Here is a 21,698-nt window from a genome sequence, read left to right on the forward strand (position 1 = left end):
TAACTTGCCTCTATTGTGGCATAGTAAACATGGCCCTCAGTCTTGTCTTTGTCCAATTTACATAGGTGGCTAAGGGCAAGCCAGCCACAGAAACCTAAATTATTCAATGCTAATGCCTGGACATAACTTGGCATTGAATACTGGAGCTAAAAGAACTGCTCACCGCCACCAGCTGAATATTTACCCCTCTCTGTGTATCCACGTTTTTCTGACTTTACATTCTTCCACCTCCTCCATTCACTGTCTGTCATTCATTGTCTATCCATCCAGCCACTAGCTATCCATTCAGCCATACCTCCAGTCATAGGAGCCAACTTTTCAAAATTATTGGGGATGCTAAGCCCAATGGAAATGACCCCTCCCTGGACACATACAAGGAATTTTCTCAATATTGGGGGTGCTCAAGCACCCACAGCACCCACAGAGTCGGCTCCAATGCCTCCAGTCAACCTACTCTTTTGGTCATCCACCGGTTGTCCATCTGTCTGTACATTTACTCTCCCTGCCTTTGTCCATCTAAAACACCTGCCCTTCCATTTCCCTTTTCACATGTTGGTCTTTCAGTCTCTCTTGCCTTTTTCTGTCCTTCCATCTTTGCAAAGTAATTTTCCAGATAATGAAAACACACACACACACACACACACATAGGACATATATTTCTCTGTCTCAACTAGAGAAGTGAATTTTGGGATTTTCTATAGTACATGCATATATATATATAGGATGGGCAAAACTTCTGATCTCCCATAAACAAATAAATATACCACAAACCTCAGCAGTGTCACTCACTGATTCATGTCTTAATTAAGCAGGAATTACATACCCACCTCCTCATCGGTGTATGGTAATTATTTTCTAATATCAAATTTTAAGCTTAAATATTTATATCTTTTTTTCTATTATAATCTGTATAAAAAATATTGCAGCTTTAATCCATTCTTATAATTTTAATAGATGCTTAAATTGCAATATTCATCCAAAAGGTGTATTTCAGCTGGAGCGTTTTTGTCCGACATAGACTGTTTTGCTTTTCGGCTGTATCAAGGCATACCCCCTAAAAAACAACAGAAGTATGGGATTAAAAAAAAACCTCCAGCTGAAATGCATCTTTGAGGTGAGTATTGCAATTTAAGCATCTATTAAAATTATAGGAATGGACTAAAGCTGAAATATTTTTGATACAAATTATAAAAGAAAAAAGATATAAATATTTAAGCTTAAAATTTGATATTAGAAAATCATTACCATATGCCGATGAGGAGGTGGGAGTGTAATTCTTGCTTAATTAAGACACGAATCTGTGAGTGACACCGCTGAGGTTTGTGGTATATTTATCGTTTATGGGAGATTAGAAGTTTTGACATTTTCTGAGAGCGCTCTAAAAGAAGTTAGTTTCTTTAGGAGATATATATATAGGATGGTGTCATCTGGCCTGCGTTATCTGCTCACACACAACATTTTAGCCTATTCTGATTTTCCATACTTTAGCATATTCTGTGGTATTGTTCCACAACTTCAAGAGGAGGAAAAAAAAGTGGTGGAAAGGACATGGGGATATCTTGCTTTTAAAAAGATTTGGATCAGTTTCGCTTTCTCTGGGCTGCCTTGATGTCATATGACATGCTAATGGATACCCTAAAAACTTTCCACAGCAGAGCAGCAGCTTATAAGCCCCAGCTGGCTACTAACTGCACTGTTCCTAAGTCCCTGGTGTCCTCTGTTCCCTTCCTGTACAGGATAGGGGTTGAGATGGGCTTGCGTTCTGGCTGTGCAGGCATCCTGCTGATGTCATGCCAGGCCAGCCATGGGAGGAGAGGGACTTAAGCAGCTGTCCAGACCAGCTTCTGCAGAAAGAGCCATTGGAAACATTACAAGCAAATCTGCAACTCAGGAGATGGTGATAGACAGAGGGTGCATTTCTTTGGGAAGACACAAATTCAGGCGGTCAGTTGCTGACTTATGGCATGGAAGGGGGCGTAAAACCCCAGAATCTCTGCAGACAGCTGTGTGGACAGCTGCTAGTGCATGCACTTGTGTGGTCTGGAACTTTAATTTAATACTCTAATGCTGAAATTTTACTTGGTCAGTCCATATCCTATTCCCTCCCCCCATCCTCATCCCTGCATCCTTCCCTCTTCCTCAACTATCATCCCTTCTCTGTCCTTGAATATGGAAGGAGTCAGCAGGTGAAGCTTCATAGGATGGGCCCAGCATTTGCAGCTCTAGCAATGCCTGGAGTCAGAATATGAAAACATTGTATGTGCATGTATGTCCTGCCTGGGTCTCATGCCTGGATTCTCTTCAGTAGACAGAAGATTATGTGTTGTGGGAGGGAGACTTAGAAGGCATGCTGTGAATGAGCCAGAGAGCTAATTCATTTTCTCCATTTGGATGTATTTAATCTCCTGTTAGCACATGACCAGCTGGAGGACTGATGAAACCACGAAACCCAAATTGTAGGCTTGGGTCTACCAAGACTGTGTATAGTTTGTTTCCCGGATCATCTTTGGTTACTGATCCAGAACGTTTGCTCAGAGAAAGTAAGGGATTGCCATTTGGCTTTACATCTGCCCACTCAGCTGCCTCAGTGATCCTTTGCTTATGACATCACAGTGGCTGAGTATGACATCACAAGTGAGAGATTATAGTTACAGCTTGGGATCACTCGAGAAGGAGGAACTCTTTACGAGATGACCTGAATTGTTGCCACTACAAAATGCTTTTGGTTGCTTTCAAGTGTCTCTTTCCTCACAGTGGCCAAAGCTTTTCAAGGTCAATGAGACACTTCTTGTTAACTCCTTTCCCCCTCTTCACCCCACTACTTCTGCCTTCCCTTTCCTCACCTGTTGGCCTGCCCTCTTCCTTCCCTTCTTTCATAAGGTTTTTGCGAGCTCAGTTAGTGTTCTCTGCATGCTGTGCATCCCACACCCTCCTTCATGCACAAACACCGCTGCTAATTGTGTGATCCTCTGTCCTCCTTCTTCTCCTTCCACCCTCCCTTCACTCCTTTACCCCACCTTATCTATTCTTTGCTACCCCTACAAACTTCATATAACTGGGGTACATAAGCTCCAGGAAGATTTCAGCCAGAGTGGATCACGTAGTCCTATTAATGACTGAAGCCAAGAGCATAAGAGAATTGAGAATTTAGTCACAAAATCAATTGTTTCTCCTCCTTAACAACACATTCTCCTCTCCAGTCTTGAGATCTATGCCTTGGGGCTTCCACAGAGAACAGCTTTATTCCAGTCTGTGCATGCATGCTAGATTGTGGCATTGGTTTCCTGAATGAGGAGGAAATCTTTGGGCTATACGTAGCTCAGTGCCTTGGGAGCAGAGTCTGAAAATACAGATGAAAACCACCTTGCTTTGTCATCAAGTCAGGCTCTGGTGAGGTACCTCAACTCTTTAGCACACCTGCCAAACCCCTTCCCCAAGTCCTGACACACCATGCAGGGTCAGGCACTGCCATTTTTCAAAATGGGGGTGCGGAGGCAGAGGCGAGTGGGCATCACTCCCGCCTTCCAACTTAGAGGTGAATGTGGGAGGTTGGGAGCAGAGTGGGACCCAATAAGGCCTTTGGGGTCAGGAGGTGGGGGGCCCATTTGGGACAGCAGGAATGATGTAGAGTCAGGGGTGGGGGACCACGGGTCAACAGGGACATTGGTGGGGTTCGGAGGTCTAGGGTGCCCACCTGGGCTATCAATGTGGTATTGTGTGGCTCAGGGGGTGGGGGATTGAGGGAGGAGGAGGAAGAAGGGGAGATGAAAAGAATCAGGAGTTTAGCCTGTGTTTTATCTCCCTTCCTGTCAACGCATGAATCAAAGAGATATCTACTCACGATGCAGCAAACGGTTGCATCTTACTGCTGCAGTGTTCCTTTTTTCTTCTGACCACGCACACTTTTTAACACAATGATAATTTAAATGCCATTATTTTAATGTATCAGGAATAAAACTTTTTTAGCACATGTGTTAGAGTGCTGGAGCTTAGCACAGCCTTCTAACACACAGTATTGAGACCTCTGTCCTAAACATCGCAGAAAGACATTGTTTAATTGCCACATCCATGGACGCAGGAAATGGGAATCACAAGTCCTGGATTGTGATGGGAATAAAACCTGAAGTCACTAGTGAGTGTGAGCCCCTCTTCCCTGTAAAATTTGTATCATTCCCAATGGCCTACTACATTCTGGGATTTATAACCCTGTTTCTTGTTGGGATTTGGGCTTTCATGACTCACCTTTCCAAATCTGAGCCCAAGACAAGTTACGTTCAGATACAGGAGGTATTTCCCTGCCCAGAAGGCTTACAAAGCAGATTTGTACCTGAGGCAACAGAGGGTGAAACGACTTGTCTAAGGTCAGAAGAAGCATCCAGCGAGAAGCAGGATTTGAACACTGGTCAGCCTTCCTGTTTCTTAGCCCACAGCTCTAACCACTAGGCTACTCCTCCCTGTGCAGAAGCCCAAGCCTATAAATCCCAGAATACAGCAAGGTGAATGTTCAAAATCCAGACTTCAGACCTCTCTGGTCCTCTGCCCATTGCAACTATAGACTCATAGTTACAAATTCTTTAAGAGAAGCTGGAGTTATCATAGTCCACAAACACAACAGGGTTAGATCAGGCCTGGCTCTGCTTGCCTCTAAGGACATGGGGACAATCTGGCCACCTTAGCTTAAAGTAAGGGCCTAAACCACTTAGAAATTACAAGAAAGACTGCTTGTCCCCCCTTTTCCCTTCCTTGTGGGTTCAGCCCTTTAACCAGTGTGGCGTGCTGCAAGCATTGCTCGCCTCTAACTTTCCCTCCCAGTGGATTTCAGAGTGTTCTGTACTAACCAAGTCCAGCCACTCCCAATGTGGTCCTGTTTTGGTTCCGCCTACGCCAACTGCTGATCCAGTCAGCCTTTCTCTCTCTGTCTTTCTCTCATGCCCTGTCTCCCATCCTCCTTTTCCTTTCTTTTTTCCTGCACCTCCTTTCTCCCTCCCCGTGCAGGTGAAAAAGTAATGGCAGATGACTTGTTCACCCAGGACCTCTTTCGCTTCCTGCAGCTCATGTGTGAGGGGCACAACAATGGTGAGTGTCTTGGCCATCGGTGGTGTTTCTATACATGAAGTGACGGATCACTTCTCATCCGGATCGTGATGGATCACGATCAGGGTACAGACTTCTACGGTCTGTGCCCTGAAAACGGCAAGGACAAATGAAGATTAAATATTCGTATGGATAGTATACCTTATACTATGAATTTATCTTGTTGGGCAGACTGGATGGACCATACAGGTCTTTATCTGCTGTCATCTACTATGTTACTATATGTTACCTGTTTTCCCGCATTTTATTTCTTTCCTTAATATGGATGCCCAGAACATGATACAAGCAGAGGGGAAAGTAATTTGAACCAGTATAGGACTTAAGCATGCTATATAATATGTAAACGACTTTGATTTTAACCACAGAAAGGCAGTATATCAAATCCCATCCCCCGCGCTAACGTGCATCATCCTGGTGCTTAACCTTAGGTGATCTATAGAGAATTGCTCCCATTGTGTGCATACAGGACTTCTTTCCCATCTTCTGTAATGTTCTCTAGATTTCCAGAATTATCTGAGGACCCAGACGGGCAACACAACTACCATTAACATCATTATCTGCACAGTGGATTATCTTCTGCGCTTGCAGGTAGGAGTCACCTATTTCCACAGCCGTATTTGGACTGTCATTTTCGCAGGGCCCCCAGTACTGGAGAGCATGAGTCAGGGTTATGAAACCACAGGAAGGCTATTTTTTATTTATTTTTTTTATTACATTTGTACCCCGCACTTTCCCACTCATGGCAGGCTCAATGCGGCAGGCAATGGAGGGTTAAGTGACTTGCCCAGAGTCACAAGGAGCTACCTGTGCCAGGAATCGAACTCAGTTCCTCAGTTCCCCAGGACCAAAGTCCACCACCCTAACCACTAGGCCACTCCTCCACTCATACTATCCTGTAGATTTTCTCTCTTGAAGATACACCTAACTAGTCAGGTTTTCAGGATTACCACAATGAATATTCATGAGATGTATTTGCATAAAATGAGTCTCCAGTATATGCATACATCTCTCTTCCATAGTCATTGTGGTAATCCTAAGAATCTGACGACTGGCTAGGGGGGGGGCCCTGCAGGAAAAGGGTTCAGAAGCATTGCAAACCCTCAGCAAGTTAGATGTTTATGTTTTGTTTGTTTAAACTTGCTACACTGCTCTATCTGACAAAAAGATGGTTTTCTTTGTATTCAGCTTGGACCAATTATATTCCATCGAGAGGATGGATGGCATATGTGAGCCTGGGCAGGAATGGCCACCATAATGTTTAGATGCAACTTTGGAAGTCTGAGTTAATTCCTGAGCTCACAATTTTCTCTCCTTCTCTACCAGGAATCCATCAGTGATTTCTACTGGTACTATTCTGGCAAGGACGTGATTGATGAGCAAGGCAAGAGAAACTTCTCTAAAGCCATGGCGGTGGCCAAACAAGTCTTCAACAGCCTGACAGAATATATCCAGGTTTGAGAAACCAAGAGATCACTCCCTTCAATCTCATTATCTCTGCAACTCATCCTTCTCCAACCCCACCCCCACTCTGCTGTTCCTCAAGCCCTACTATTTTGCCTTGAAGATGACCCATGATAACTCCTCTCTCCTTTGCAGCTCAAACCCTTGATGATATATTCAAGGGTGATACTCTGGACTCAATATGGGGCATAATCTCCTTCCCATGATCCTTTGTAATGCTTCTTTCTCTTATTCAGCTGCCTTACACTGGGTCCAGCAGTGCTTCTTTGTTTTCTCTTTCTCAGGGGCCATGCACAGGGAACCAACAGAGCCTGGCACACAGCCGACTGTGGGACGCTGTGGTGGGATTTCTCCATGTCTTTGCTCATATGATGATGAAACTTGCCCAGGTAGGATCACCTACTCTAATCCCAAACCCTACTTGCTCCGCTATTTGAGACCCGTAAGCAAAGATGGGCCCATTTCATCCAAAAAAGCTGTACCCCCTCCCTCCCTCCCCAGAGAAGAATTTGGAAAACATGCAGATCAAAGCAGTACATTTCAGAAAAGGAGAAGTTAGAGTAAGAAGCTTAGAAGCACCTCAAATGAACATAGAGCCAGAGATTGGACATTCTAATGCAACACTTCTATGGATTTGTTGGATTGAAGATGGTGCTGAGTACTAGGTGGTTTATGAGTATTTTTAGCTAGGCTTTTTGTCTGTTCTTTGGAAGTTTGCAACATGAATACGTCACTAGAAAGTGTGGAGATTGTCAGACCCAACAGGAAGACGAGAAGCCAAAACAGGAATCTGTAGCTTAAAAGAATGATCTTTTGCTGGACCAGCTTCTGAATTATCCACATAGGTTGGTGTGCAAGAATATACAAGACCACGTACACCCTGTCCGCATGTGACATCTGAAGAAGGGACTGCTGATGTGGTCTTGAAATCTCGAATGCTGCAACACCTTTGGGTGGTTCTTAAGAATGTTTCAATGAAAAAAGCTCATAGTGTGCTCATGCTGTGCAGGCAGAGAATTTTGGTTTCGTTTTTTTTTTTGTTTTGCGATAGCACACACTATTTAGTAATAGCAGTAGAGCTCGACCAAACCCAGGATTTTCAGTTTCAGCATGTGGCCAAAATTGGCTGCTTGGTTTCAATAGAAACCAAAACCATAAATTAAACTGCCCCTCACTCCTGACCAAGCCACCCCCCCCCCCCCCCCACCCTGGCGGTGGCTCCCATGCTGGTTCCAATCACAAAATGGCTGCCAGGACTTCCAGCGGCAGTCTTGGAAGCCATTGTGTCATGTGCAGTGGCATGGGACAGAAACAAGTGGGATTCATTCCTGTTCCCGAAGAGGCCATTAGAACACCAGGTTTTCCTAAGGTAGGTCCGGGGGAGGGGGGCTACGGGTGTGATGGTGGGGAGGGGGGAGAGAAATTTGCAAGGAGGTGGGGAGTGAATTTTAGGTAACCCGGATTTCAGTCCAGTTTCAGTGCTAAAACTGAAACTGAAATTCGGTCGGCCTCTAAATAGCGAGCGCTATGTAGAGAGCACTAAATGAAATAGCACGTGCTGTTACGAAAACAAGATGAAACAATACAAAAAAAAAGCACATCCCTAAAAAAATAGCTCTGTCTGTGAAGGATCCAGCTTTACCAACAAGACATCCGTGGAGCCTGTGCACTATAAAATAATTAGAATCTGACTTATAGCAGGTGTGTATTTAATTCAGGCTGCTAGTAATAGAACAGCAGCACGAGCCACCTGCGCCACAAAAGAGAAGTGTCCGTCAATACTTCATTTGCCTGTATTATCGAAACCATGGATCTCCGGCGTGTGCTCAGTTTTTTTTTCTTCTAATTTTTACTTCATTCTCGAGCGAAGCATTTCAGTACTAAGGGGTCAATTTTAAGACTGCTGCTTTGAAACAGAGTCTGCAGATATAGGCTTTATACTGAGTTTCAAAATACATATGGACTTTTTTTGTAAATTTGCTGTAGGTGAAGTTTGCAATAAAAATAACGTGTAGATTTGAAACTCCCACCACTTTCATATTATTTCCTGATCCCATGAGGGAGGAGCAGAAGCTGGTGTGTGTGTGTTCACTTTGGTGGTTAAGCAAACCTTTTGATAAACAAAGTATAATTAGCTTTTTGGCCCCTGTTTTAACTTCTTCCGCTTCCTACCTTGCATACTAATGCAGATTGCCTCTCTAACTGGCCTGTGGTATGGTTCTCCTAGTTTGATAATTGTTGCTGTATGTGTGGTGGAGGAAGGAGGATTGCATTTGTTTGTGATTTAATTACCCATTTTTGTATTTTACCTTTAAACCTTCCTTTATGAACAAATTCTATTCTGGACCTTTATTTTCTCCCCAGTGGAGGCAAAGCAGCAGTAACACTGTGGTCCAGAACCCAGATCTCTCTGATATGGTCGTTTAATCGGGCTTGGTCATTTAGGCTTAGTCCACACGAGAGGCTCTTCCCATCCCAGAACACACTGGGATTTAGGGAATTTGTTCAACCTTTGGGTTCCTCTTCCCTTTTTTTTTTTTTTTCTTTTTGTGGAAGTAACATTTGGTTGTGGGGGGGAAGGGTGCTTATTACTGGGGATGGTGCTTTTGCATCCAGTGCATGAAGGAAGATCTGAAGGTGTCTCAGCAGAAATACAAAAATGCCTCGATAAAATGTTTCTGAATAACATTTTTATTCTGATATATAACAGATACCCCAAAACGGAGGACTTCGAAATGGCGTAAGGATATTTGTGTAGTGCGGCTGCCATTTCATGCCCTGGTGTCTAATGTGTGTCATTAATGCTCTAACACTTTACTCGGCCTTCTGTAATTTTCTCCCCTCTCTCTCTCCCCCCCCCCCCACCCCCATTTCTGATTCCTCAAGTGTGTGTGTCTCTCTCCATATCTTTCTCATTTGGTCTCATTTCCTTTCTCTGTTCCTATATCTTTCTCCTTTCCCTCTTTTTTCTTTTCTCTCTGTTTGTCTCTCGCTTTTTCCATGTTTCTTCCTTCCATCCTTATCTCAACTTCCCTTTTCCTCTCATCTCTGTATGCCTTTTTTTCTCTCTCTCTCTCTCTCTCTCTCTCTCTCTTTCTAAAAGATACCAAAGGGAACTATATTTTCAGCAGGAGATTTTGATCCCACTTCCCAACCCAACTCATACTCCGACCCATTATACCCATTCCTCGCCCCCACTCTACCTACTCAGTAACACTTCTCCGCCAGCCCTGTGACCCTGGACAGCTTCAAATCTGGCAGGTGACACTTCCTGCCTGTTAATCTCACTGCTGGAAATGTTAGCAGTGAGATTTTAAGATGTGATCAAGTGCAGGCAGAGGAAAAAGCTAAGCAGTGGCTCCCGAGTCCCCTGCATTCCACAGGAGATTCCTGATTTTGGCCGAGAAATGGCCCTTCCAAGAGGGAGTCTCCTGATCAGTGCAGGAGACCTAGCAGGTCTGCTTTTTTTTCTAAGGTTGCCAACTAGTAGCAGCAACAGGAGGAAACAGATTCTTTCTTTTTCTGTTGTGCTGCCTTGTTCTCTGTCTTCTTCTTTCTCGCTCTGTGTAGGCCCAGGTGTAGACATAGGCAACATAAACACCTAGGGTGCCAGATTTTTGAAGGCACCAAATATCTGGTCTAAACAGGCTCCTGATTCCCACTTGCTTTTAGGATCATGCTGTCTAATCTCTAGTGGAGAAACCTCTCCCACCTCCTGCTCTCCAGGTCCTCCTAGCTGTGAGCACCAGTATCTTAAGTCAGGCCCTGCCTCCCAGTATCTCATCTTTTTTCAGAACACATGCACATAAACTCCAGGACTGCTCAGTAACAGGCCACTGCCTGTGGTTTCACACGTGGCTCTGATAATGCAGCGAGCAGCTGATCCCCGGGAAGGGTGGCATTCCGAGGGCTGTCCACATTGCACCAGGTCCATTGCAGCTATTGCGAGTTCCCATGTTCTCACTGTGCCTTGGAACCCATGCCATGGACTCACAGAGGAGCGGGAGTGCTGTCCTATCTTTTTTCTAAATCTTTCAACCTCCTCCTTATCTTTCTCCTCAGTTTTGTTATTTTGCTGTTGCTTTATTCTGCCGCCACCTCATGATTAACCTTGTGCTGCTAGTCTCCTCCGAATGAGCGTGGCTGGGCAGTGTTGGGGTTCCGGGGCTGGTAACTACTCCCCTGGTTATAGGCAACTTTGCTTGACCTTGTGGGTTTGATTGTCCCTTTGCTCCTCTAACCTCTGTACAGTTAATAGAGGGAAGGGGGGGGGTCCCTTGCATTAGATGTGTTGTCACCCCTTCCTTGTCTTTTTCCTTGAGAAACTGTTCTCATGTGGCATTTGTTTCATTACAGCTAATAGCAGAATGTTGTGATTTTCCGGCATTGCTTTAGAAATGGGATATTGAGATTCCCACCAGTCCCAGCCCGTGGAAGAGGGAGGTCCTCAGCGGGTCCCAAGTCCCTGCACCCTGCCTGCAAGAACTGTGCAAACTCTAGGTTTTATGTGTACACTTATGTAATATTAGCAGACCTGCCGGGACCCCCTCCAGGGAATGGACCTGAACGGGGACAATATGTCTGGGGTTTTATCCATGAAAAGAAAAAAAAAGTAGGATTTATTTTTTTACCCTGCCAAAAAAAAAATAGGTGTGTATTCTTTATTACAATGCTCACCAGGATCCCTTCTGGAGTTGCATGTATCCTGAGGTAAGCATGTCTGCTGTGACCAGTGCTTACCATTCTCAATGTCATCTTGCCTCTACACCTCCCCCCACCCCCCACCCTGATGGTCTTTAGTATCTGGTTCAAACACATTCACCATGCAGTGTTGCTTCTTGGCTGTTTGGTTAAGATCCAGGTGCAGGTTCTGAGCTGTGAGCTGTGGTGCCTTCTGGGTCTTTTGGTATAATACGCCCTATCACTTGACTCCACAACTTTGTTGCAACCGTTGCCAAAACAGGAGGACCAAGCCTGCTTTAAAAAAAATCTGATACAGGAGCCCTGGCACAGGGAATAGAAATCGCTATTAAACCTATATACCCAATTCAGTTCAGTTATAATAATCTGGGAATGGGTTTTGTTAGTTAACACCCACATGGGTGCTGTCAGACTGCAGGCGTCAGTTAGTTTACTGTGATATCGGCTTGTCTGATAAATCAGTGAAGAGCAGAGCCCAGTCTTCTTATTCTGGTTTCCCTGAATAAGTGGTTTAAATCAGCACAGCTACAAAGGTTGCCCCCTCAAATATCATCAGAATAGAAGCAGGATTCCTTGCAGAGGGCAGCGTAGGAAAATTTGTCCCTATAAAAATCTATCACTCAAGTAAGCAGTGCATCTTTTCTAGCAAAAAAGGTGCCAGTACTCAAATGCTAGGCCACCCTTCAGGAGTGGGGTGATCACTGAGGGATCCACCTCACAATAGCCAGACCCCCTGCAACCAGTCACAGAACATATGACAAGGCAGAATTGGTGTGTAGAGCCTGAGCTCTTTCATTAAAACTTGGGGTCCTTGGGTCAATTTTAACAGACAATGGAAAAGGTGCCGGTACTCAGTACCCCCACAAAAAAAGCCCTGCAAGTAAGTAGTAAGACAGTGACAGTACAGGGAAGAGGAAGGGGCAGGTTTCAGACAGGGCTAGGCATGTGTTCTTAACCATGCCATGAATCAAGACTCTGGTCCCCCCCCCCCCCTTACTGCCATGTGCTCCCCAGAAGCTGCACCTCTGATCCCACCAATTTGAAAGCTTTGCACCCACACACTCCTAGGAGGTGTTCAGTCAGAGAAAGAGAGAGGTAAGAGGGAAAGGGTCCTGGGAGCACTCAGTTCTCCAGAGACTCTTCAGGCTGGTCTGTGCCATTGCCACCAATACATTCACTTGTTTGGCTTCAGTCTATATCTTCTGTTAAAAGCTGTAGAGGGATTTACATTGCTGACAGTTGGAATGGGAGGGGTCCTATTCTTGTCATTGAACCTGAGCATGGGTGTCTCCTCCTCCCACCCCTTGACCTTTTGCAGTCTGTAGCTCCCCAAAATCTATGAGCCTCCAATGTATATCCCAGCATCTCTCATCAGTACTGCTGAAGTAGCTGTCTTCTTCCGTTCTCTCACCTCATCCAGTCACCTTTTATCACTCTTGACTGTCATATCAGTGAAAACGTAACAGTTCTTTTGTTTCTACAATTATATTTGTAACCTCTTTGGGAAAAATGACTTAGCTGTTGGGAAGAAACCTCACCAATGTGTGCTCACCTTCCCCGGGAAGAGGGAGATTGGTCAGGTTTCAAGGGAGCTGTTTTATGCCCTTGTATGAGGTTATTGATAAGATTCTGACTATCTAAACTAGACAGGTGGGAAGTGGGGAATAAGGAAGGAACTTCCTCCCCACCCCACCCCCCCACCTTGGGAGTGCACCTTCCCACCATCAACAGTAATTAGTCCTAATTCACAAGCAAGCTAAGTACCTAAGGTGAATGGGCATTGCCGGTCTGGACTCTTCTCATGGGGCTCCATATTTGTGTGTGTCTTTATGTTCTTGTCTTTCGCAGGATTCCAGTCAGATTGGCCTGCTTAAGGAGCTGCTGGACTTGCAGAAAGACATGGTGGTTATGCTGCTGTCTCTCCTAGAAGGTGAGTCTGCCAGATCCCCGGAATGTACCACCCCCCCCCCCCCCAGTCTAGGGTGGAAAGAGTGATCAGGGTAGCGGGAGCGGGGCAGAAGGGTGTTAGCATAAAGACAAGACTGTAGAGCGGAAGCCTATGGGGCTTCTATGTCTAGCTCTGGATTCGGCAACTCCAACACTGTGGGAATCGAGGCTGATGCCAGACAGGCTTCTACGGTCTGTGTCCCGCAAATGGCAAAAAGACAGGTGAAGCTTTGGCAACTCCAGTGCTGTAGATCATTTTGTCGCGTGCTGCGAGTGAGGGTGCTGTACAGCTCAGGGGGAAGAGGGGAGGAAAGTCATTTTGACTTGTAAGTTGAATACTATCAGTAATACTTGGGGATGATAAATGATTCTAACCAAAACTCCATCATGTTTGGCTGCCTATACGGTTGGGATGATAGAGACTTGACATTCAGTGTTTATAAGAACGGATTTGCTGGGGTCCACACAGAGTGGCAGGCGTAGTTCTGTCCACTTCAATGGGCAGACTGGATGGACCATACAGGTCTTTATCTGCTGTCTTTTACTGTGTTACCGTGTTACAGGTTCCCCCAACTTTATAAAAGAAAATGAAGGTGAATAAATGCTCATTTGGTTTTGGGATAATCTGCATTTTCTTGTTTTCCTTTTTTATCCTTTCACGATTTTTTATTCTTCTGGCTCTCATTAGAGCTCTGTCTGCTACAGCTTCTAGTAGTTTGCACGTTTTATGCAAGTCCCATCACCACCTTCTCCCATCCACACCCCTTGTGGTACGTAAGCCAATAGGCATCCTATAACTGAAAGCAGGATGCAGCTCTCTATTGAAGCACTTCCAATGTGCTTTCTGGCTGGCAATTTTTGGTACAAAGCCTCCATCTTAGTTGAGGCTGCAGTCTAAATCTCACTTAGACCACATATGAGGAGAAGGATCCAAAGCCTTGGATCATCTGCCATTTGGCAGTACAAAGGAATAGGTGGCCTCTAGTTTGTGTCTCCCAAATGTAGATTCTATGATTTGTATGTAAGCATTAATACAGATTGTTTGCAGAATGATGGAAACCTTAACATGGTCACCTCATTTTTTCTTTTTCCAGGCAATGTGGTAAATGGAACAATTGCTCGGCAGATGGTGGATATGTTGGTGGAGTCTTCAAGCAATGTAGAAATGATCCTTAAGTTCTTTGACATGTTCCTGAAACTCAAAGACATTGTGGCCTCTGATGCTTTTAAGGACTATGTCACTGATCCAAGAGGACTTATTTCTAAGAAGGATTTCCAGAAGGCCATGGACACCCAGAAGCAGTATTCACCCTCCGAGATCCAGTTCCTCCTGTCCTGTTCAGAAGCAGATGAGAATGAAATGATCAACTATGAAGAGTTTGCCAACAGATTCCAAGAGCCAGCAAAAGACATTGGATTCAACATCGCTGTCTTGCTCACCAACCTCTCTGAGCATGTCCCTCATGACACAAGACTCCAGAACTTCCTTGTGTTGGCTGAAAGCATTATTGGCTACTTCAAACCTTACCTGGGACGGATTGAGATCATGGGTGCCAGCAAGAAGATCGAGAGAATATATTTTGAGATCAGTGAGACCAACAAAGCCCAGTGGGAAATGCCCCAGGTAAAGGAATCTAAGCGGCAGTTCATATTTGATGTGGTGAATGAAGGTGGTGAGTCAGAAAAGATGGAGCTTTTCATCAACTTCTGTGAAGATACCATATTTGAGATGCAGATTGCTGCTCAGATCTCTGAGTGTGAAGAAGAGAAAGCTGAAGTTGAGGATGATGAAGGAGAAGGCTCAGAAGGCACAGAAACAGAAAAGAACATGGCTCCTAGTGAGCCTTCATCAGCCTTTGGAGAGTTTGTGAACAATGTGGTCAATTTTTTCAAGATGTTCACGTACAGGAACTTAAGAAAGCAGTATCGCAAGGTGAAGAAAATGACTCTGAAGGAAATTCTGCAAGTGGTGGTTTCCTTCTTTTGGACTTTATTGATGGGAATTCTTTATTTCAACTACAACATCTGCAAGGGCTTCTTCCTGATTATTTGGCATGCACTGTTTGGAGGGAGCTTGGTAGAAGGTGCCAAAAAGATGACAGTGACAGAGATCCTTGCCAGCATGCCCGACCCAACCCAAGATGAAATTCATGGTGATGGACCTCCTCCAGTGATTAGCACTGAGGCCCCTGAACCGGGTGATGTGATGGACTTTGTGGATACTGACCAGGAAGAAGTTCATGAACAGGGAACAGAAATATTTGGCCTGGACCTGAGGAAAGAAGGCAGCCATTATCGACTGTATGCACCAGATGCACCCGGAGGCCTGGGAGATATGGGGGATACGACACCAGTGGAACCACCTACTCCAGAAGGTTCACCCATCCTCAAAAGAAAGTTTGGGGTAAGTTTACAGAGAAAGTCACTGGATCTCTTTTTGTGGGTTCTTTTGGTTGGTTATCTTAGTGGCTAAACTCTCGGACTACCAGAGCTGCACACAGTCATCACACGTCATTCCTTTTGGAGAAATAGGGTTTGGCTCATTTATCTACTCTGGGCTTTATCTATTGCAGTGGATCATGAGCTTTTCATACTTTTCCTGTCTCCTTCATGTTCAACAAATTTATGTAACAACGTTGCAGCTTAGATGTGTAAGATCTCCAGAACAATGATTAAACCAACAGAGAGAAACTGTCTTCCATCTCCTCCTTCACACCTCACAATATTTACAGCTGTATTCATAATTTCTAGGAGCAGGAGGAGTCCTTGGATGAGCCTGAAAAAACTGAGGAGATACCAGTAGAACCAGAAAAAGCAGAGTAAGTCATCTTCCTGAACTTAATGTTATTTTCACACATCCCATCACTCCCAAATCTCTCTGTTCTCTGCAGGTAAAATGAAAGAGATGATGAGTGAAAGATCTTCTGGGAAAGTTCAAGTCAGCTGGAGTAGACCATAGTTTGAGTACTCTTCCCAACTTTCTTGAACACCTTTGAATCATTGTGGGGTGAAATTCCATGTATAAAAGGGAAAAGGACGGTGATAGAAGTGTACTACCGTCCGCCTCGCCAGGATGAGCAGGTAGACGCAGAAATGATAAAAGAAATCAGAGACGCAAACAAAATGGGCAAAGTGATAATAATGGGTGACTTCAATTATCCAAATATAGACTGGGTAAATGTAACATCAGGACACGCTAGAGAAGTACAATTCCTTGATGAAATCAAGGACAGCTTTATGGAGCAGCTGGTGCAGGAGCCGACGAGAGAAGGAAAAATTCTAGACTTGGTCCTTAGTGGAGTGCATGATCTGGTGAGGGACGTTATGGTACTGGGGCCGCTTGATAACAGTGATCATAATATGATCAGTTTTGATATCAACCTTGAAGTATCTATACACAGGAAGTCAAATACGTTAGCGTTTAACTTTAAAAAAGGAGACTATGATAAAATGAGAAGAACGGTTTAAAAAAACGTAGGGGGCAACTGAGAGGGTAAAAACTGTACAACATTCATGGACGCTGTTCAAAAATACCATCCTGGAGGCCCAGGCTAAACATATTCTGCGAATTAGAAAAGAAAGACGTAAGTCCAAAAGACAGCCGGCGTGGTTGAATAGTGAGGTGAAGGAAGCTATTAGGGCTAAAAGAAACACCTTCAGAAAATGGAAGAAGGAACCATCTGAAAATAGCAAGAAGCAGCATAAGGAGTGTCAAAGCAAATGCAAGGTGCAGTTAAAGAAGCCAAGAGGGATTACGAAAAAAAGATAGCATTAGATGCAAAAAAAAACATAGCAAAAATTTTTTCGGTATATTAAAAGCAGGAAGCCGGCAAAAGAATCGGTTGGGCCGCTGGATGACCGAGGGGTAAAAGGGGCGATCAAGGAAGATAAAGACGTAGCGGAGAGATTGAATGAATTCTTTGCTTCGGTCTTCACCGAGGAAGATTTGGGTGTCGGAAATGATATTTCAAGCGGACGAGTCGGAGAAACTTACTGACTTCACGGTAAACCTGGAGGACGTAATGGGGCAGTTCAGCAAACTGAAGAGTAGCAAATCTCCTGGACCGGATGGTATTCATCCTAGAGAACTTATAGAACTGAAAAACGAGCTTGCGGAGCTTCTGTTAGTGATATGCAATTTATCCTTAAAATTGAGCGTGGTACCGGAAGATTGGAGGGTGGCCAATGTAACGCTGATTTTTTAAAAAGGTTCCAGGGGAGATCCGGGAAATTATAGACCGGTGAGTCTGACGTCGGTGCCGGGGAAAATGGTAGAGGCTATTATCAAAAACAAAATTACAGAGCACATCCGAGGACATGGATTACTGAGACCAAGTCAGCATGGCTTTTGTGTGGGGAAATCTTGCCTGACCAATTTACTTCAATTCTTTGAAGGAGTAAACAAACATGTGGACAAAGGGGAGCCGGTTGATATTGTGTGTCTGGATTTTCAAAAGGCGTTTGACAAGGTACCTCATGAAAGGCTACAGAGGAAATTGGAGGGTCATGGGATAGGAGGAAATGTCCTATTGTGGATTAAAAACTGGTTGAAGGATAGGAAACAGAGAGTGGGGTTAAATGGGCAGTATTCACAATTGAGAAGGGTAGTTAGTGGGGTTCCTCAGGGGTCTGTGCTAGGACCGCTGCTTTTTAACATATTTATAAATGATTTAGAGATGGGAGTAACTAGCGAGGTAATTAAATTTGCTGATGACACAAAGTTATTCAAAGTCGTTAACTTGCGACAGGATTGTGAAAAATTACAGAAGGACCTTACGAGACTGGGCGGCTAAATGGCTGATGACGTTTAATGTGAGCAAGTGCAAGGTGATGCATGTGGGAAAAAAGAACCCGAATTATAGCTACGTCATGCAAGGTTCCACGTTAGGAGTTACGGACCAAGAAAGGGATCTGGGTGTCGTCGTCGATAATACACTGAAACCTTCTGCTCAGTGTGCTGCTGCGGCTCAGAAAGCAAATAGAATGTTGGGTATTATTAGGAAAGGTATGGAAAACAGGTGTGAGGATGTTATAATGCCGTTGTATCGCTCCATGGTGCAACCGCACCTTGAGTACTGTGTTCAATTCTGGTCGCCGCATCTCAAGAAAGATATAGTAGAACTGGAAAAGGTGCAGCGAAGGGCGACTAAAATGATAAAGGGGATGGGACGACTTCCCTATGAAGAAAGACTAAGGAGGCTAGGGCTTTTCAGCTTGGAGAAGAGACGGCTGAGGGGAGATATGATAGAGGTATATAAAATATTGAGTGGAGTGGAACAGGTGGATGTGAAGCGTCTGTTCACACTTTCCAAAAATACTAGGACTAGGGGGCATGCGATGAAACTAAAGTGTAGTAAATTTAAAACAAATCGGAGAAAATGTTTCTTCACCCTAACTCATAATTAAACTCTGGAATTCATTGCCGGAGAACGTGGTGAAGGCGGTTAGCTTAGCAGAGCTTAAAAAGGGGTTAGACGGTTTCCTAAAGGACAAGTCCATAAACCACTACTAAGTGGACTTGGGAAAAATCCACAATTCCAGGAATAACATGTATAGAATGTTTGTACGTTTGGGAAGCTCGCCAGGTGCCCTTGGTCTGGATTGGCCGCTGTCGTGGACAGGATGCTGGGCTCGATGGACCTTTGGTCTTTTCCCAGTGTGGCATTACTTATGTACTTATGTATTGCAATAAATGACTTTAAAGTTTTTGCAGGATACTGAGGGCTACAGAAAGAAGCCCATGTTCATTGTCTTGTTACTAACCTAACTTATTTTTTTTTCTTTTTCCCCTTCTGGGTATGGTGCTTTCAGTGCTGAAAATGGAGAGAAGTCAGTGGAGAAGGAAGAGCCACCAGAAGAGCCCAAGGAATCTGAAGAGCCCAAGGATGTCACCAAGGAGAAGAAGAAGACTGCACAGAGGGAAAAAAAACCAGAGAGCAGTGAAGGTGGCATGGAGTTCTGGAATGAACTAGAGATCCAGAGGGTTAAGTTCCTTGTACGTCCCTTCTTGTCGATTAAGTAACAGGAAAACTCATTTTTTTTCAGTCATTGAGGAAAGGGGGATGTGGTTGCTCCATTGACAAGTTGAGGAGGAGGTGCAAAAACAAAAATCTAGAAAAGCCTGAGGAGATAGATAGTAGAATGATTTTTTAAAAAATGATTGATTCTTAAGTTGAATCTTGTTCAGTTCTGTCAAATTTCACTGTACTTCCAGAACTACTTGTCCAGGAATTTCTACAACTTGCGCTTTCTGGCTCTGTTTCTGTCCTTTGCGATCAACTTTATCCTGCTGTTCTACAAGGTGAGCAGATGGTGTTGACTTTCCTAGAGAGAAACATATTCCTCTCCCATCTGACCTGGCCAGTGTGTTTTTTCTAGCAAAAAAGGTGCTAGTACTTAAATGCCAGGCCACCCTTCAGGGGTGGGGTGATCACTGAGGGACCCACCCTACAATGGCCAGGCCCCCTGCAACCAGTCACAAAATCTATGACAAGGCAGAATCGGTGTGTAGAGCCTGAACTCTTTCATTAAAACTTGGGGGTCCATGGGTCAAGTTTAGCAGACAATGGAAAAGGTGTCAGTACTCAGTACCCACAAGTACCCCCTCAAAAAAAGCCCTGGACCTGCCACAGGAATCTCTCCCCTATCACAGGGAACCTTTTTTTCTGTCAATGATTATACCTACCAGAATTCTAGTTCTTTTCTGACCAGGGCACTGTTAGGGTATTGGAAAGGGTCTGTGCCCCATGTATTTGCTTCTTTTCTGACCATGCATTTCAGGTGTCCGACTCACCCCTTGGTGCTGATGAGTTTGAAGGATCTGGGTTTGAGGAGGAACTGGAGGGATCTGGGATTGAGAGCGGGGAGGAAGATGAAGATGAGGAGAGCATGGTCTATTACTTCCTGGAGGAAAGCACCGGGTACATGCAACCCACGATGCAATTCCTGTCCATCATTCACACCTTGATTTCTTTCCTCTGCATCATTGGTTATAATTGCCTTAAGGTAAGAGGATATGAATTTAGTGACCACTAGTCAAGACCATGTGTAGTCATGGCTCTAGCCCAGTCTGCGTTCCTTTTTCCACAGTAACTACAGTGGGGGTTAGGCTGACTAAAACTCTCCATCTCTTCATCCTTTTCTGCTGTCCTCCCTCCCCCCCTCCCCCCCCCCCCCCCCCCCCCCCCCCCACACACACACAAATGACAAATTGCAGGTTTATTTTGTTAAAATCAAGTCCATTTTCCCCACCTCTTAAGACACACACACAGAGACTCTTCCTCCCCGTTCAGCCTCCCATCCTCTCTGTAAAAAGATCTACCTTGACTTCTATCTTTAAGAAACCACCATCTTCTATTTCTTCTTGGAAGTCCTACACCTCTCTAGTCCTAAATAGGAATCTCTATCCCATCCTTCGTTTATGTGAGTCTTACTGACCCAGGTGCAGCTGATCAGACATGGCTTATCACTGCTCTGAATTGTGTAAGTTAATGCTTCCCATACTTACATCTTTCTCCCACCAAAAATCAGGTTCCTCTTGTGATCTTCAAGCGTGAGAAGGAGCTAGCTCGGAAACTGGAGTTTGATGGGGTTTACATCACAGAGCAGCCAGAAGATGATGACATCAAAGGGCAATGGGATCGCCTGGTGCTGAACACACCGTATGTATTCAAAGGGAAGGGGATTTTGGATTTAGCTCACACCTTTTTAGTAGTACTTCAAGGCAAGCTACGTTCAGGTACAGTAAGTATTTCCTTGTCCCTGGAGAGCTTAAAGCCTAATCTGCCAATATTCAGCCCATGACGGTCAGGGATTTTAAAGCCACAGACATTATGGGCACGGTATTGTCATTGAATGTCTGGGTCAGCTGCAGACTTGGAAGTTATGTGGGTGCCAGTGGATACTCAGCACCCACATAGCTAAGCAGGCAAAGACAAAACTGTCTTTTGTGCAGTCTTGTCAGCCCACTTAGCTTTGTGGGCACCGGCATGGAACATGGCCAGTGCCCATATAACCGCTGGCTCCATCCATGGACCACTCAGGCACTAACTGCACAGTGCCTCAATAATCAGAGGGGGATATGTAGTGGCAGTGCTGTGAAGTGATGCCAGATATCCAAGCACAGCCTGCTGAGTGGGATTCAACCAGGCAAGAGCCTCTCCTGCTCACTTAAGTACGCCGAAAAATGGCCTGCGCTGGTGTAGACGCGTGTATTGGACACATACAGGTCCATTTTTCAGTGCACCTGCAAAAAAAGGCCTTTTTTTTTTTGTTTGGCCAAAAATGGGCATGCAGCAAAAAGAAAATTGGCGCGCGTCCATTTTGGGCCTGAGACCTTACCGCCACCTATTGACTTAGCGGTAAGGTCTCACGCGTTAACCGGGTGGCAATTGTCAGTGCGCTTACAATGCCGATTACTGCCCAGTTAGCGCCACACGCCGGAGATTTTTCCAGCGCGCGTAGCGGATGCGCATAAAAAATGAAATTACCACCCG

General features: G+C 44.8%; 1 protein-coding gene across 7 annotated transcripts in view; it reads left to right on the forward strand.

The window, feature by feature from the left end:
• RYR1 (ryanodine receptor 1) overlaps positions 1–21,698 on the forward strand; it is a 246,068-nt gene that overhangs the window by 206,998 nt on the left and 17,372 nt on the right. For 4 of the 7 annotated variants that reach the window (XM_030218376.1, XM_030218378.1, XM_030218377.1 and 1 more), the window contains 11 exons: positions 4,996–5,076; positions 5,594–5,682; positions 6,418–6,546; positions 6,840–6,944; positions 13,105–13,186; positions 14,298–15,607; positions 15,955–16,022; positions 19,015–19,198; positions 19,418–19,504; positions 19,984–20,208; positions 20,734–20,864. In XM_030218376.1, coding sequence (XP_030074236.1) covers positions 4,996–5,076; positions 5,594–5,682; positions 6,418–6,546; positions 6,840–6,944; positions 13,105–13,186; positions 14,298–15,607; positions 15,955–16,022; positions 19,015–19,198; positions 19,418–19,504; positions 19,984–20,208; positions 20,734–20,864 — 2,491 coding nt within the window. Of the gene's footprint in view, positions 1–4,995; positions 5,077–5,593; positions 5,683–6,417; positions 6,547–6,839; positions 6,945–9,265; positions 9,296–13,104; positions 13,187–14,297; positions 15,608–15,954; positions 16,023–19,014; positions 19,199–19,417; positions 19,505–19,983; positions 20,209–20,733; positions 20,865–21,698 lie in introns of all 7 variants that reach the window. The other 3 variants (XM_030218373.1, XM_030218375.1, XM_030218374.1) reach the window with 1 other exon arrangement.

Source organism: Microcaecilia unicolor, chromosome 11 (assembly GCF_901765095.1).
Source record: "Microcaecilia unicolor chromosome 11, aMicUni1.1, whole genome shotgun sequence".
In the NCBI taxonomy this organism is placed as follows: Eukaryota; Metazoa; Chordata; class Amphibia; order Gymnophiona; family Siphonopidae; genus Microcaecilia; species Microcaecilia unicolor.